Genomic DNA, 14,765 nt, shown 5'->3' on the forward strand with positions numbered 1-14,765 from the left:
CTATAAATAAATAAACTATGTAAATAGTAAATATATTACTATAAATAAATAAACTATGTATTTATAAATAATATCTAAGCTATTTAAGTTTTAACGGATATCGGGATATTGTAGAAAACTATGGATTTGCTCACAAGTTATCTTATTAAAGTCCAATAATCTGTTAACCTGATTTTAGTTACAAACAAAAAAATCTTTGTATTGTTATAATTGTGGTTATTTAAACACAAGTTGCAATTAAGTAATGAGTAATATAATATGTTAAACATTTTAATACCTTATTTAACTTTACTAATTACAACATTTTAGTCATAGGCGTGCGCAGGCCTCTTTTTCAGGATATGCAGAAGACTGACAATAGCGCGCTCTGAAAGTTATTTTAAGCTCGTAAAATTCTGATAATATGTATACACAATTCACAAATATTGAAAAACCTACTGTTTAATTAAAAAAACTATTTTAATAAATACCATTACACAATACAAGAAGTATGTATTTCGCAAATACTTGGTAGTTGATGATAACTGATAACTGGATGTTTCAATTTTCCAGAGTCGATGTTCGCCCCTCACAGAACTTCAGGGTATGCAGCTGCATACCCTGCATACCCCCTGCGCACGCCTATGATTTTAGTGTTACAATTAAAAATATTAATTCATGTCTTCATAAAGTATGTGTGTTAACACATTTTTGATCTGATAAAATATTTAACTATTTTAAATTCATCATTCATCTATACTTTTTTAATGTTTTCACGGGTATTTAATAATGGAAAATTACACATGTATGTCAACCATCAGGTGTTATACGTTTAAAAAATTGCAACATGTTTACTAATGCATATATTTGTGGTATTGCATTCACCTGTTTTTTGAATGCAAATTCTTTCTAAGCCACATATTAAATAGGTGATAAAATTAAATCTTAAAATAATATACTTATAATATGAAATATTATTGTACATACCGTACATTGTAAAGTATTTTAAAGTAGCTAGCATATAACTTATGTTCGGATATGTTTCCATAGGACACAACGCTTATGCTTGATACTCTAAAGATCAAAAAATTTACAATTTTTGATGTTTTTTTTTCTTGTGACTCATTATACCTCATTTATTAAAACAATAATTACTTCTGTATTAATCTGTTAATGGTTATTAATTTCATTAGGCTATAATTTTACTTGATAATTATTTGAATTAGATGAATTCAATCATATCTCAAACAAAATAATATAAGTGTACAATAAGAAATGACACATAACAAATGGGTAATAAAGACATTTTTACTTGGAATTAGGATCGAAATATTATTGATTGAAAATAATTTGTATAGAGAATATTTATTTAGAACTAACATCTAAAAGATCTTGGTCTTCAATAATCTGTTTTTTTTAATGCTAAAATGCATTAATTTTCAAAAACTGGATGTTTGGTTATTGATGAAACCTATTGCATTAGAACCATTAAGGTTCTTTTATTATTTGTTTATAAGTTTTTTACTGTACACCAAAACATATTAATAAATTAATAATAATACAAGAATAAGGTCCAGATAAATTTTTTTATCTATATATTTATTATTATAAGTAACAATACAAGAATGACTTACAATTAATTGTTGTTTTATTTATTGATATAAATAATTATTAATTAGTACATATTATTTAAATTACATATACATGGTATTAAAATTTATATCATAATAAGTACTATATAAATACACAATAATACAATATACTTGCTTAATATATCTTAAACCAGTGCCATAGCCAGGAACTTTTTATGGGGGGGGGTTCAGCAAATTTAAACTTACCATACTTTACTTAGTGGTATCGGATATTTATTTTATTGTAAAAATATAACATACGAGTATATCGTAAAAATTAAATTCATCAATTTATTAGTTTTAAACAAATACAACTACATAACAAAGTAGTAAATATGATCATAATATTATGACTTGGTGTGTGTGTGTGTGTGTGTGTGTGTGTGTGTGTGTGTGTGCAGCGTGTATACAGGGTGTCCCAAAGAGATCTGACATTCTGACAAATGAAATAACTTTTGTTCTAATCAATATTTTTAAATATAATTCATAGACACTTGCGCTACATTTTTAGAATACATTTTTTATTTTTTAATACTGAAAATAAAAAACTTAAAAATTGATAAATTTTTTTTCGAAATATTCAATATAGCCAATTTGTAAATCTGATTTTTAGAAAAATGTATATGGTAAAAACACTTCTTTAAGTCAAATGGCTGATTTTTTACAATTTTTTTAAATATCAATATTTTCGTTAAGTAAATTATAGTTAATTATAGTAATTTATATTTTATAATCACATATTATTAAAATAAATGCAATAAAAACAATAATTATATTTTAACATGCACCTATTTAAAAATTTTATTATAAAATATTTTTAAAAAACTTTATATTATTTGAAATTAAAATGTTTCTAACATAAACTAGATCGTAATTTACTTAACGAAAATATTGATGTTTAAAAAAATTGTAAAAAATCAGCCATTTGACTTAAATAAGTGTTTTTATCATATACATTTTTCTAAAAATCAGATTTACAAATTGGCTATAATGAATATTTCGAAAAAATTTTTTATCAATTTTTAAGTTTTTATTTTCAGTATTAAAAAATAAAAAATAAAAAATGTATTCTAAAAATGTAGCTCAAGTGTCTATGGATTATACTTAAAAGACATTCAAAAAAAATATTGATTAGAACAAAAGTTATTTCATTTGTCAGAATGTCAGATCTCTTTGGGACACCCTGTATTGGGGGTCAAAACCGCCACTGTCTTAAACCATGAACCACAGACACAATGTGGATAACAGGGTGCCTTTGCATATTATATATAAGGTAGTAGGTACCATAATTCATAGGCGTACAAATACCTTAATGATATTAGGTTAGGTTTTTAAAGTCACAATTGAGGGAAAGTGGCCCATTTTCTTCATGGCACACCCCATACAAAATCCCTGTGCATGCCTGTATACCATATTTGTTTAGTGTAGTTAGGATTTGTTTCGTAGTTTTAGGATGAGATATACTTTTTTACATTCATAATAGTGAAAGACTATCCCCCACATCCCCTCTGTTGATTAAATTTTATAGATCAAAAAATTTAATTGATTTATTAATTATTATTAATTAAATAAAGTACCTAGGTAGGTAAATTAATTAAAAATTATTTTCATCCATTGTCTTACTTTTCCTCGTCATATCAACCCTATATCGATGAAAGAATGTTGAAAGTACTTGGATTCATTAAATGTACCTAACACCAAAGGCTTGAAAGGAAAATCTGCTCTTTACCTCCATTTTTTATTGATTGCCACATTTTCCTCACGATAGGCCAACTACCTTGAACGAATACAGAATAAATATAAGTAGTACTTAGCATGTAGGTACTTATTAAGTACCTATACATGCTGCTTCCATACTCAACATTTCTATCATACCACACGACCACTCCTACATACCTACATGAAGTTCTCCACGTCCAAACTACTTAACTTAAATAGATCTTTTTACCATCAAATTGTTCTTATAATCGGATTCACAAATAGGCTATTTTAAATTTATCCATATACATGTAGCACTAGGGTCAATTAACTAACAAAAAAATAAATAAAAAATATTAATTTGAACAAGTTATTCCAAAAGTCAGTTCTATCTGTTACCTACACCTTATACCTACATATAATGGTAATAATTATTTTTCCAGATTAAAAAAATCCAAAGCAGTTATACCCATTAAATTTTACATTTATTACCGTTAAGGTACCTATACTAAGCATATACAAGAATCTATCAACACCTTTTAGAGCATTAAAACATTTTTTGCGTTTCTATAGCATTAAAATCGCAGGCCGTAATTTGCAAAAATAACAGTTTTTAACAATGTTAATAGTAAAATTATTCAGTGCTCATACTAAGAAGATATAAGATGTAGACGGTTAAAAATTATATCAGAAAGTTGTAAATTTCTATCAGTTTTATCTTTAAACTGTGATAATAGTAAACCATTGTCAATTAATATTATTACAAAGTCACCATAAAATATTTTATAGCCAAGTGATGCTTATGAGAATTTAACTACCATTGGGTATTTAAAGAAAAAAGCTTTGTGGGGTTAGGGTGGAAGTATTATTAATAAAATATATTGAACAAATTTTATTAAATGTAAAAATTATTCTAATTCATAATACATCCTATTTTTATTAAACCACTTGTTCTATTTAGGGCCAGTTACATTAAATAATATTTACGAAGTCAATTTTGAAGGAAAAGCAAAAAATATTGAGTAACGGAGTCTAAAAAAATATTATAAATAATTTCGTATGCAAAATGTTTAAGACGGCGTTTCTGTCTTTGCTTACTAATATTTGATTAAAATTGATAGGTAGTTATAATAGATATTTGGTTTTTAACAGCCAACAGTGGTATGCACTAAAATATAAACACATACTTTTAATCTGATCTTTCGTAAGATTTGCTTGATTTAAGTTATCTTCTCTGCATAAAGGAACAATAAAATCTGTGCCAGGTCGTCCGGTTTTTAAAACTGAAAAATGTACATTTGTCGGAAAAAAATCATTATTTTTCATGGATTCTTCTGTCATTATCTCAAACCCTTTTTTTAATATCAACGGAATTGTATGAATAGTTGAATAATTACCATTTACTTTTTGATAAACAACAAATCTCAGATCGTATAACTCACCTTTTATAGTTCTAGCAAGACTTAAAATTGGCATAACCAAGTAAGGATAACCAGCACCTCTGCCAAATTCTTTTTTTATTTTATTAATATTTTCATAAAAACGTCGTTTAAAATCTTCGTTTGATTCACCAGTATTATATGCTATAATCCCTTTACTTTGTCCAGTGCCACATGGTTTGTACAAAGGTTTCATTCCTAGGTTTTTAAAATCATCCAATGCTTTCATAATACCATTAATCCCATCTTTTTTGGTAATCCCTCGAAAGTATTTCATTCTATAAGCAGCAAGATCATTATTATTCATATCAGATATTAAAGCTAAATCTTCTTCATTATTTTGAAAATTATATGATTTATCAAGACCACATGGATCATAAATAAAACCTCTATCCCGCGCTAGAGTATGTAACAACTTTGCTTCAGTGCTAGTATTAAATTTCTCACGTGCCAAAGCAGTAGACAATTTGTTAGCCTCTTCTTCGAAGTTGACGTTCATAATATGAACTTTCTGATAGTTGATCTTTTTATTTTTTGTTTTACTAAGGCTAAATGCTGCACGGTGATTAACAATTCCATTAATCCGTCGACCAAATAAATATGGCTGACCATGTTCAATATCACAACACTCAACAACATCTCTGGTATAACCCAACAACACCATTGGTTTATTGGCATATTTTTTCATCATAATAGTAGAATTTTCGTACGCATTTTTTATTTCATTCTTATATTCATCTTTGGTTAAAATACCACTATCAAAATTAACTTTAGTAAGATCAATTTGTTTATAATAATGTATTATTATGTTATCAATTGAATCTACATGGCAAGGATTTGTGGATGAACTAATCTGATCTGCATATTCATCAACAATAAATAATTTTTCCCATATAAACTCGTTATTTGCTGAAATGGGATATTCACCATTTATGTGTTCTACGCCCTCGCGTCCAGAATTTGACACAATGATCAATGGGTACTCACCATTTTGTTCACATTCTTTTTTAATTTTACCGGCAGAAATTCTAAATGTATTAAGAATAGTTTCAAACTGATTTAAAGGCAAATTTCGTATTCCAGTAAAACCTGTTCCATTTATTTCCGCACAGTTATAATCTAACTTTGTTAAATTGTTACCATCTTTTATATTATATGCCAATACATCCGGTGCACAACATATGAAATCTAATCCTTTCGTGCCTACTGGTAATTCTATAGATGAAAATTTTTCAAAAACATCAGCCAATTTTTGATCCTGCTTATTGCTAATTTGTATTCGATCAGATGATACACCATTCAATAAACTTACAATTCTAGAATGTTCAATAGTTTGAAAGTAATCTGAAAAAAAAAAACTATAGAGTAAACATCTTGCTTTGAATTATATTTGAAATATAAATATATGTATAGATGTGTACCTACTTAATTATGTAAATTTGGCTAAGCATCATTAGCTGATATCGATCGAATCAATCCAACAAATTTGTTGATAGATTTTTGGACATTGTCGAATAACTTTCAGAATTTGATGGAAATAATTTGTAACGTTTATGTGGGGTTGTCACCCCCATTTGGTACTATCAACTTTAACCAATGCCAATATTTTTAAACTGATTTATAACAACTTGCAACGCAAATTTTCAATTTTGCAACTTCACCGATTGTCGGAAGTCCAATTTTCCGATGCGGGTGCCAATTTCACGCAGCACTCCCACTTTGAGTTATTCATGTCTCATGATCATGAATAATACATACAACAAATTTTAATAATAAAAATAAAACAATTAGAAAAATGTTGACCTGTTATATTGATTTTAGATTCTGAGCAGAGCAATGAATATGTATTGATTTTACAATGATGTGTGTGTGTGTGTGTGTGTGTGTGTGTGTGTGTGTGTGTGTGTGTGTGTGTGTGTGTGTGTGTGTGTGTGTGTGTGTGTGTGTGTGTGTGTGTGTGTGTGTGTGTGTGTGTGTGTGTGTGTGTGTGTGTGTGTGTGTGTGTGTGTGTGTGTGTGTGTGTGTGTGTGTGTGTGTGTGTGTGTGTGTGTGTGTGTGTGTGTGTGTGTGTGTGTGTGTGTGTGTGTGTGTGTGTGTGTGTGTGTGTGTGTGTGTGTGTGTGTGTGTGTGTGTGTGTGTGTGTGTGTGTGTGTGTGTGTGTGTGTGTGTGTGTGTGTGTGTGTGTGTGTGTGTGTGTGTGTGTGTGTGTGTGTGTGTGTGTGTGTGTGTGTGTGTGTGTGTGTGTGTGTGTGTGTGTGTGTGTTGTAAAATTAAAAATTTATTTTGAATTTAAAATTCGTAAAAATGTATTCTATTAAATACAAAAATTTGAAAATTCAATACAGAATTCTTCTCAAGTTTGTCAAAAAACTTTTATTAAATGAAAAATGTCTACCGGAAAATCAAATTAAATTTTCATGAGAATTTGAAATACAACATTGGATATTCACTCAGTTCTCTTAAACTGATATTCTTATTCTGTTGTTATTCAAAAACATATAACTGTAGAAACTTGAAATGTATATTAAGTTATTTATAGACATTCGACATTTCCCGTTTTTTTAGTTTTTATTCAATAAATGTCGATAAAATTTAATTCATTGGATCAAAAAACTTAAAAATGTAATACAAGGTTCCTCATATGTTGGTATAATATCAGTTGGAAAATATTAAAAATACATAGGCATGTATTTTTTAACAACCGTTTAAAGTTCAAATTTTGAAAAAATTTATTAATTGAAAATTTATAAAACGTTTAAATTGTACAACCAATAAGAATTTAAAATTTAAAACAAGATTCCACATAGGTAAATACTTTTATACATATAGATATATATAACGGTTAAAATATAGGTACTAAGTAATAATCTTACAATGATGTTTAATTTAGTTTATAATTATGTAATTTTATTTGTTTTATCGAGAAAATTCTGACAATTCAAATATTCGATTTAATGATATTTGGGCGTTTGGCCTATCACTTTTGAATTTAGCCCATCAATTCTTCGCTGTCCATATAGATCTAATATATCTCTGTACCAAATTTCATCGCAATCAGTCCAACCATTTAGAAATGAATAAAGGACAGATAGACAGAAATCCATTTATATATATATATATATAGATTAATTATATTGTTATTAAAAAAAAAAATACAGGTTACTATAAAATAAATTCCAAATTAATCAAATCAGATTTATTATATACCTAACTCACTCAGTTATTCATATTGTATACAATTTTGAATTTATTATAAAGTATTATTGTATCAATATAAGTCATTAAGACATTAAATATTACAATTAGATTAATTAGAATATAAAATATACTCTAGATATTTTAAGTACATTGTACCCACGAATAATATTTTTAAATTACAACAATATAACTAAAATTGTTATTCTTGATTATTTAATATGTAATTTCATCCAAATTTAAACTTAAAATAACTATAAAAAAAACTGTGTTTGTATAGTTTTTAGATTTTTTTTAGCAGAGTTAACGACTTACCTATGTGGAATTGTATTATGCCAGTTAAAGCACAGGAAACAAATTTAACACACAGTTTAAGACATGTAAGAGGATAGGATTTTTAACGGGCTACGAAGTGCACGGGTTCAGCTAGTTAGTATTAAAATATTCTAGACTGACAAACCGTCTCCGCTCAGAATTATTTTTCCTATACATGCAATGATATTATATCATTGAATTCAAATTTAATACACCATCCATTACAGTAACCCACTTGTAAACTACTATACAGCAGAGCGACATCCACTTTTCCTATTTATTACTTATAATATTATAGATACCTATTAATAAATTATTAATAATCAAAATTACCTATTATATTTAAAAAAAATAAATATTATTCCAAGAAACTTTCTGAAATTACGTTTATTATTAATTAGTACTAATTGATACACAAAGACATTCATAAAGTATTTAGTAAAAATTGTCTGATTTTTATACACCTTAAATACCTTTCGTGATACCGTTACTCAAGGTACCTATATCGGTATTGTATTTATATATTTTTTAATATTATAATAATATTAATACCTACCTACAAATGTGATTTGTATTTAATAATCATTTGACCAACCAACTCTAATATTAATAAATAATAAGAATACAAATTTACTAATATCAATAAAAATATATATTACTAAATGTCTAAATATAATAGGTGTACCTATTAGCTGTTTAGAATATTTTCGGTTCCACTTAAATTTCCATTTTGTTTTTATCTATTTCTGATACCTAGCTAGTCTAGCTATAGGTCTGATATTTTTGATCTTTTGATTTTGTATTAAAACTTTTTTGATTACCTACGTTTCAAAATGTTTGACTAAGTTTAACTGTCGCTCAATGGAATTTAAAGTTAGTTAGGTATACTGGTAAGTGATTGAGAAGGAAATTTCAAAATGTGGTTGTAGTTTATCTAATAATATTGGTTCTGAATTGAAGTCGAAAAATCAAAGGAAATACGTGAATTTGGCATACTATATACCTTGTTCCAAAAGAGTAGACACCAGATTTACGTAGCAAAACCTGTAGTTTTGCCTGTGGCCGCCAGATATTTTCTCCTTTGGGACGAGGTATAATATAGTTATTTTTATGATTGATAATTTCATTAATTTTATTTATCATTTTTATTAAAATTTGTTAATCAATATTATAAATTACGTTTGTTTACTTATGTTTTATTAAGTTGTCCCTTAACTTTGTTTAATCTATTTAAAAAATATATAAGTTAATATTTTACAAATTAATTGCAAATTAGTTTTTGGTTGTTGTAAATTTCAAAATTGTTGCAAATCAATTTCAAAATATTAGTACTGGTTTGAAGTCGATAGTTCAAAGTGAAGGTGCAATTCTATGAACGTAACAAATTCTGAAAGTTGTCCGACATGTAGCCAACAGATCGTGATGATGAACATGATTATAACAAAAAACATGTTCTATAAATTATGAGCATTTTCAAATATCAATATTTATACATATACTCATAATTCACTTTAAAATTAAAAATAAGTGATAAAAAATTAAAAACCAATAAGTGAAGGTTAGAGATAATGTTCATGCCTAAAAGCTAGTTAGTAGGTCAATTCATTGCTCTAGATAAAAATATGTATAATAAAATATACTAACATATTACAAAATAATTAAACGTGTTCACTGTTTATACATTTTGGCCCACTATAAGAGCCTTTTTTTATTGTACATAGCCCTCAATTAAAGAAGGTTAAATTCTGAAGACCCCCTGCAATCCAGTATCATAATAATTTTAATAATAGCACACTATATTGTCATCCGCATGTGTAAGACGAAAATAATACATGCGGCTGCAATGTCTTTTTAAGTACGATGACGGCCGAAAACACCGATAATATTATTAATGTCATTATTTTTATTTCGAAAAATATGAAATTTATTTTATTGGTGATTTAGAGGTTTTAACAACATGCGGAGGGGGAAGTAGATGTAGATTATACCTATATATGCCATTGAATCTGTTAGAGTTCGATATAAATTATAAATAGCCTATCTTAAATGCGTAAAAGTTACTCAATTTATATAATGATTTACCACCCTAAAAATGTTATTTAAATATTTAATATTTTTTGTGTTTGATTCACGTATACATGTGTGTTTTTGTGATTAAAATTATAGAAGTATTTGAATAGCAATTTAACGTTTAGTTTGTTTTTTTTATTTATTTAAAAAATGCTAAAATAGATAATAACCGCCATATAGCCGGTGGCGATAAGTGACCGTAGCAATAGCAACGGACACATACATTAAGAAAATGTCATAAAATACCTGTTTTAAATATTCAAAACAGTCATAAAGCAAAACGGAAAATTATAGAAAGCTGAAAGAAAGATTTATTTTGACTGAATGAAGTCGGATAACAAAGAAATCAGCTATAAAAAAATAGACATTAGTGTTATGTATTTGGTTGGTTTTTATGATTAATAATTAGTATACAATTCTGCCGTCAAATGGGTATATGTATGTAGGGAATATTATTATGTAATAATATATTATGTTGGAAATAGAAAATATGTGAAAATATGTATAATTTAATTATATCATAAATAATATTTTATAAGCCGCCATATACGACAAACGTTAATCACCGTATAAATCGGTATAAATAACGTATAAAAGATACCTATATACTTACTAAAAAGACGGATAAGTACTCACCTGCTAGCATTTCCTTTCGGCAGACGTCGCTAAGATCCACTTTTAATCCACGTCTGGTGAATGATGGTGCCATGATTATTGCCCTTGATTGTTGTGTGAGTTGTGACTATTGTAACGTCTTGAAAAGGATTTGTAAGGGTGGAAATAATCGATAATATAGATTGTAAATTTATATTTATTGTTCACAAAAATCTGTAAGTGTTTAAATTAAATAAAAGTTACCAAGTCCAAAATGACTAGTTACTTTAAAGTTATGATGAGCGAGGTGTGACTAGAAAGAGTAGTAATATCTTCTTCGGTGCGTCTGCTCATCATTTGTTGGGTGATTGTTCGTTTGACGAGCGCTCGTTAAAGACAGTGGCGGTCAACCGATGAGATAATTATGAGAGGGATAGTCCTCCTATAACCTTTTATTCAATGTTTATATAAATGTAATATCTGATAACCATATAAATAGAATTTTTAATAATTAAATTGTGCATGTTAAGAGGACGCCACACCCGCATGTGTTGTCTTCGTCGTACAAGTGCGTAGCATAGCAAATTTTACGCTCAGCAGATCACGTTTATCTCCGTTATTTTAAAATTTACGAGTGAATTGACCTATTATAAAAATTAAAGGCAAGATTATTACCAAGTGCATCTCATAGGCTTTTTATTATATTTTAATTTTAAAGCGAGTAATGAGTATTTTAAAATTGTAAATAATTTTTATATCTAAAAATACTCATAACTCGGCTTAAAATTAAAATATAATAAAAAGCCTATAAGATGCACTCGGTAATAATTTTGCCTTTAATTTTTATAATAGGTCAATTCACTCTAAATTTTAAAATAACGGAGATAAACGTGATCTGCTGAGCGTAAAATTTGCTATGCTACGCACTTGTACGACGAAGACAACACATGCGGGTGTGGCTTCCTCTTAAAAAGATCAGCCACATACTCCCCCTTCCCATGACAAATTAATTTGACCCCGCTGAGTCCACCATCCGAGAGCTTGTCTGTGAAGTCTCTATCCCCGCTATATTCTACATAATACCGTATTTAGTCATCTCCGTAACTATAAATAGATAGTTATGATCACATTTTTACTAATGGGCACATTCCTCTTCAGCCCCAGTCTATTTCTGAGCTATCAATGTATCAATAATAGATTTAATTTTAAAAACTAATGTTCAATTTAAAATTATAATTTTTAATTTTTATAATGAGTAATGGTTTATGACTTAACTATTTACTTAAATGTTAGGTGTTTAGGTTCTATTACTGGATAGCATTTCTCCTTAGTCTTTATGTTATCATTGTTGTATATTATATCTGTTTTAATACCCTAATTTTCTTATTATGCCTTATTTTGAAGCAAATAAGATTGTAAAATATTCTTTTTTTTCAATAAAATAACAAAAAAGCGGGTAAGTCATGGATGTCACTCTGCTGTACAGTATAGGTTACTGTAGGATGGAATTAAATTCTGAAAACGATTCTGAGCGGAGACGGTTTATCTGTTTAGGATATATTATAGATTATTAAAAATTTTCAAATCTTAGATTTAAAAAAATTTTTTTTATGAATTTCTAGCTTAATATAATTTGCGAAAAAAAAATGTGACTATGTATTTTGGGTAGAACACGATTGCGTATGTTTGTAGATGGGTTAAAAGTACCTTTCAGAAAAAAAAAAAAGCGGCTAAGTCTTAGATGTCGCTCTGCTGTACAGTAGGTTACTGTAATGGATGGGATTAAATTTGAATGCATTGATAGGTATCATTGTATACGAAAAATGATTCTGAACGGAGATGATTTGTCAGTCTAGGATATATTATATTTTAATATTGTCATATATTCTATTTTGAAATGAATATTTTATTTTTCAATTAAGTCGCATTTTGCATAAGGCATAATTAATCAATTAGTGTAGTTATGTGTAGCACCTGTGTAGTGTAGCACCTTATAATTTATATTATCATAGATATATGAATACCTGGTTTGAGGATAAATCGTTATCATTACGCGATTTTATAAAAATTTAAAACTCAAACGCTCAAAACATTTTTCCTATAATGACACTTCAAATATTCTATATAGCTATTTGAAGCAAAACTTACGGAAAACTTAGTGTTAAATTTTATAACCTTAGATATAAATACAAACAATATTATGAATTTTGAACTACAAAATAATTTGCAAATATTCATGGTTTTGACGATTTTTTGTCAATATTTGAAATTCAAATGTTAATAAAAATTTAATTTGAATTTCCGGTGGACATTTTTTTGTGATAAAGATTGAAAAACTTGTAAGGAGCCTTGTATTAAATTTTCAAATCTTAGGTATAAAAGGAAAATTTTTTATGAATTTCTAGAAAAAAATAATTTACGAATTTTCGTGATTTTTACGTATGTTGTCAAAATTAAAATTTGAATGCATGTAAAAAAAAAATGTAGCTATATATTTCTTTTAATTTTCAACTGCTATTGCAAAACTATATTATGAGCCTTGTATTAAATTCTCAAATCTTAGAATTAAAAAAAAAAACTTTAATGAATTTTGATCTAAGATGATTTGAACATTGCCGTAATTTTTATGTATTTAGTCAAAATTTGAACTGTAAATGCTTATAAAAAAAATTTGTGACTATATATTTCTTTTATTTTTCAAATGCTATAATAATAACTTATGAGGAACTTTGTATTAAATTTTCAAGTATTTTGATAGGGCCAAAACATTTTTATCGACACTTCAAAAAAAATTTTCAAACAAATTGAAAATTTCAGTCGTCTATAAATATCTCAAAAAAAGTCAAAATATTTTTAAAATTAAATCATGTAAATAAAATGCCAATCTAAGTAACTGATAAAATTTTCAAGTATATACGACTTATACTTTTTGAATAATAACAAATATTTAAAATCGTTTGAGGATAAATCGTTATCGGTACGCTATTTCGTAAAAATTTAAAATTCAAACGCACTTAAAATTTTTCCTATAATGATACTTCGAGTTTTCTCTATAGCTACTTGAAGGAAAACTTATGGAAAACTTAGTGTTGTATTTTTAATCCTTAGTTATAAACGCAAAATTTTTTATGATTTTTCAACTTCAAAATTACTTGCAAATTTTCGCGTTTTTGACAGATTTCGTAAAATTTTGAACTATAAACGCTTATTAAAAAAATTGTGACTTACGATTTTTAATTTTTTTTTTATCTACAATAAGAACAACTTATAAGGAACCTTCTATTAAATTTTCAAGTTTTTTTGGTCATCCAACATTTTTTTACCGACACTTCAAAAAAAAATTCTCAAAAAAATTTAAAAATTCAGTGGTCTATAAATAACTCAAAAATTTTTGAAAATTTAACTGTATATAGATAACACTAACATAAACATTTGGTGAATATTTCAAGTATTTACAGTGATTAGTTTTTGAATTACAACCATATAAAAAAATCGATTTGGTCGAAAACTGATTTTGCGTAAAAATTCCCGTTTTTCTGTCATTTTATTTTTGTTTTTCTCGATTTTTTTGATAAATGTTGGAAAATGTTTACTTTTGACCTCTATAATGCACCAATGATCTTCACTTTTACATCGGAAACCACCCCCAAAGTTTGAAATCGAAGCATTATTTCGACTAGTTATGTAATAATAATATAATAAATATCGAATACATTTACAGTTCTATAATAACACTACATAAAAAAAATAATAAATAATATGAGATTAACTTAATAATATAAAGTAATTAATAAATAAATAAATCTTCAATCATTATTTTAATAAAATTATCGTAAATAAATAA

General features: G+C 27.1%; 1 protein-coding gene across 2 annotated transcripts; it reads right to left on the reverse strand.

Annotated features, from left to right (window-relative positions):
* Positions 1 to 1,557: 1,557 nt before the first annotated feature.
* Positions 1,558 to 11,744, reverse strand: LOC149055557 (uncharacterized). 2 transcript variants are annotated; one of them, XM_089227326.1, is made up of 3 exons: positions 11,208 to 11,744; positions 10,964 to 11,155; positions 1,558 to 6,091 (listed from the first exon to the last, which is right to left on the reverse strand). In XM_089227326.1, the coding sequence occupies exons 2-3, from the start codon at positions 11,034 to 11,036 to the stop codon at positions 4,434 to 4,436; spliced, it is 1,731 nt and encodes a 576-aa protein (XP_089083452.1). In that variant the 5' UTR covers positions 11,037 to 11,155; positions 11,208 to 11,744; the 3' UTR covers positions 1,558 to 4,433. The 2 variants fall into 2 exon arrangements, with proteins under 2 accessions (XP_089083452.1, XP_089083451.1); XM_089227325.1 differs by having other exon boundaries at positions 10,964 to 11,744.
* Positions 11,745 to 14,765: the final 3,021 nt, after the last annotated feature.

Source organism: Diuraphis noxia, unplaced genomic scaffold (genome assembly GCF_037042655.1).
Source record: "Diuraphis noxia isolate RWA-SAM2 unplaced genomic scaffold, SU_Dnox_SAM2 contig0004, whole genome shotgun sequence".
Taxonomy (NCBI): domain Eukaryota; kingdom Metazoa; phylum Arthropoda; class Insecta; order Hemiptera; family Aphididae; genus Diuraphis; species Diuraphis noxia.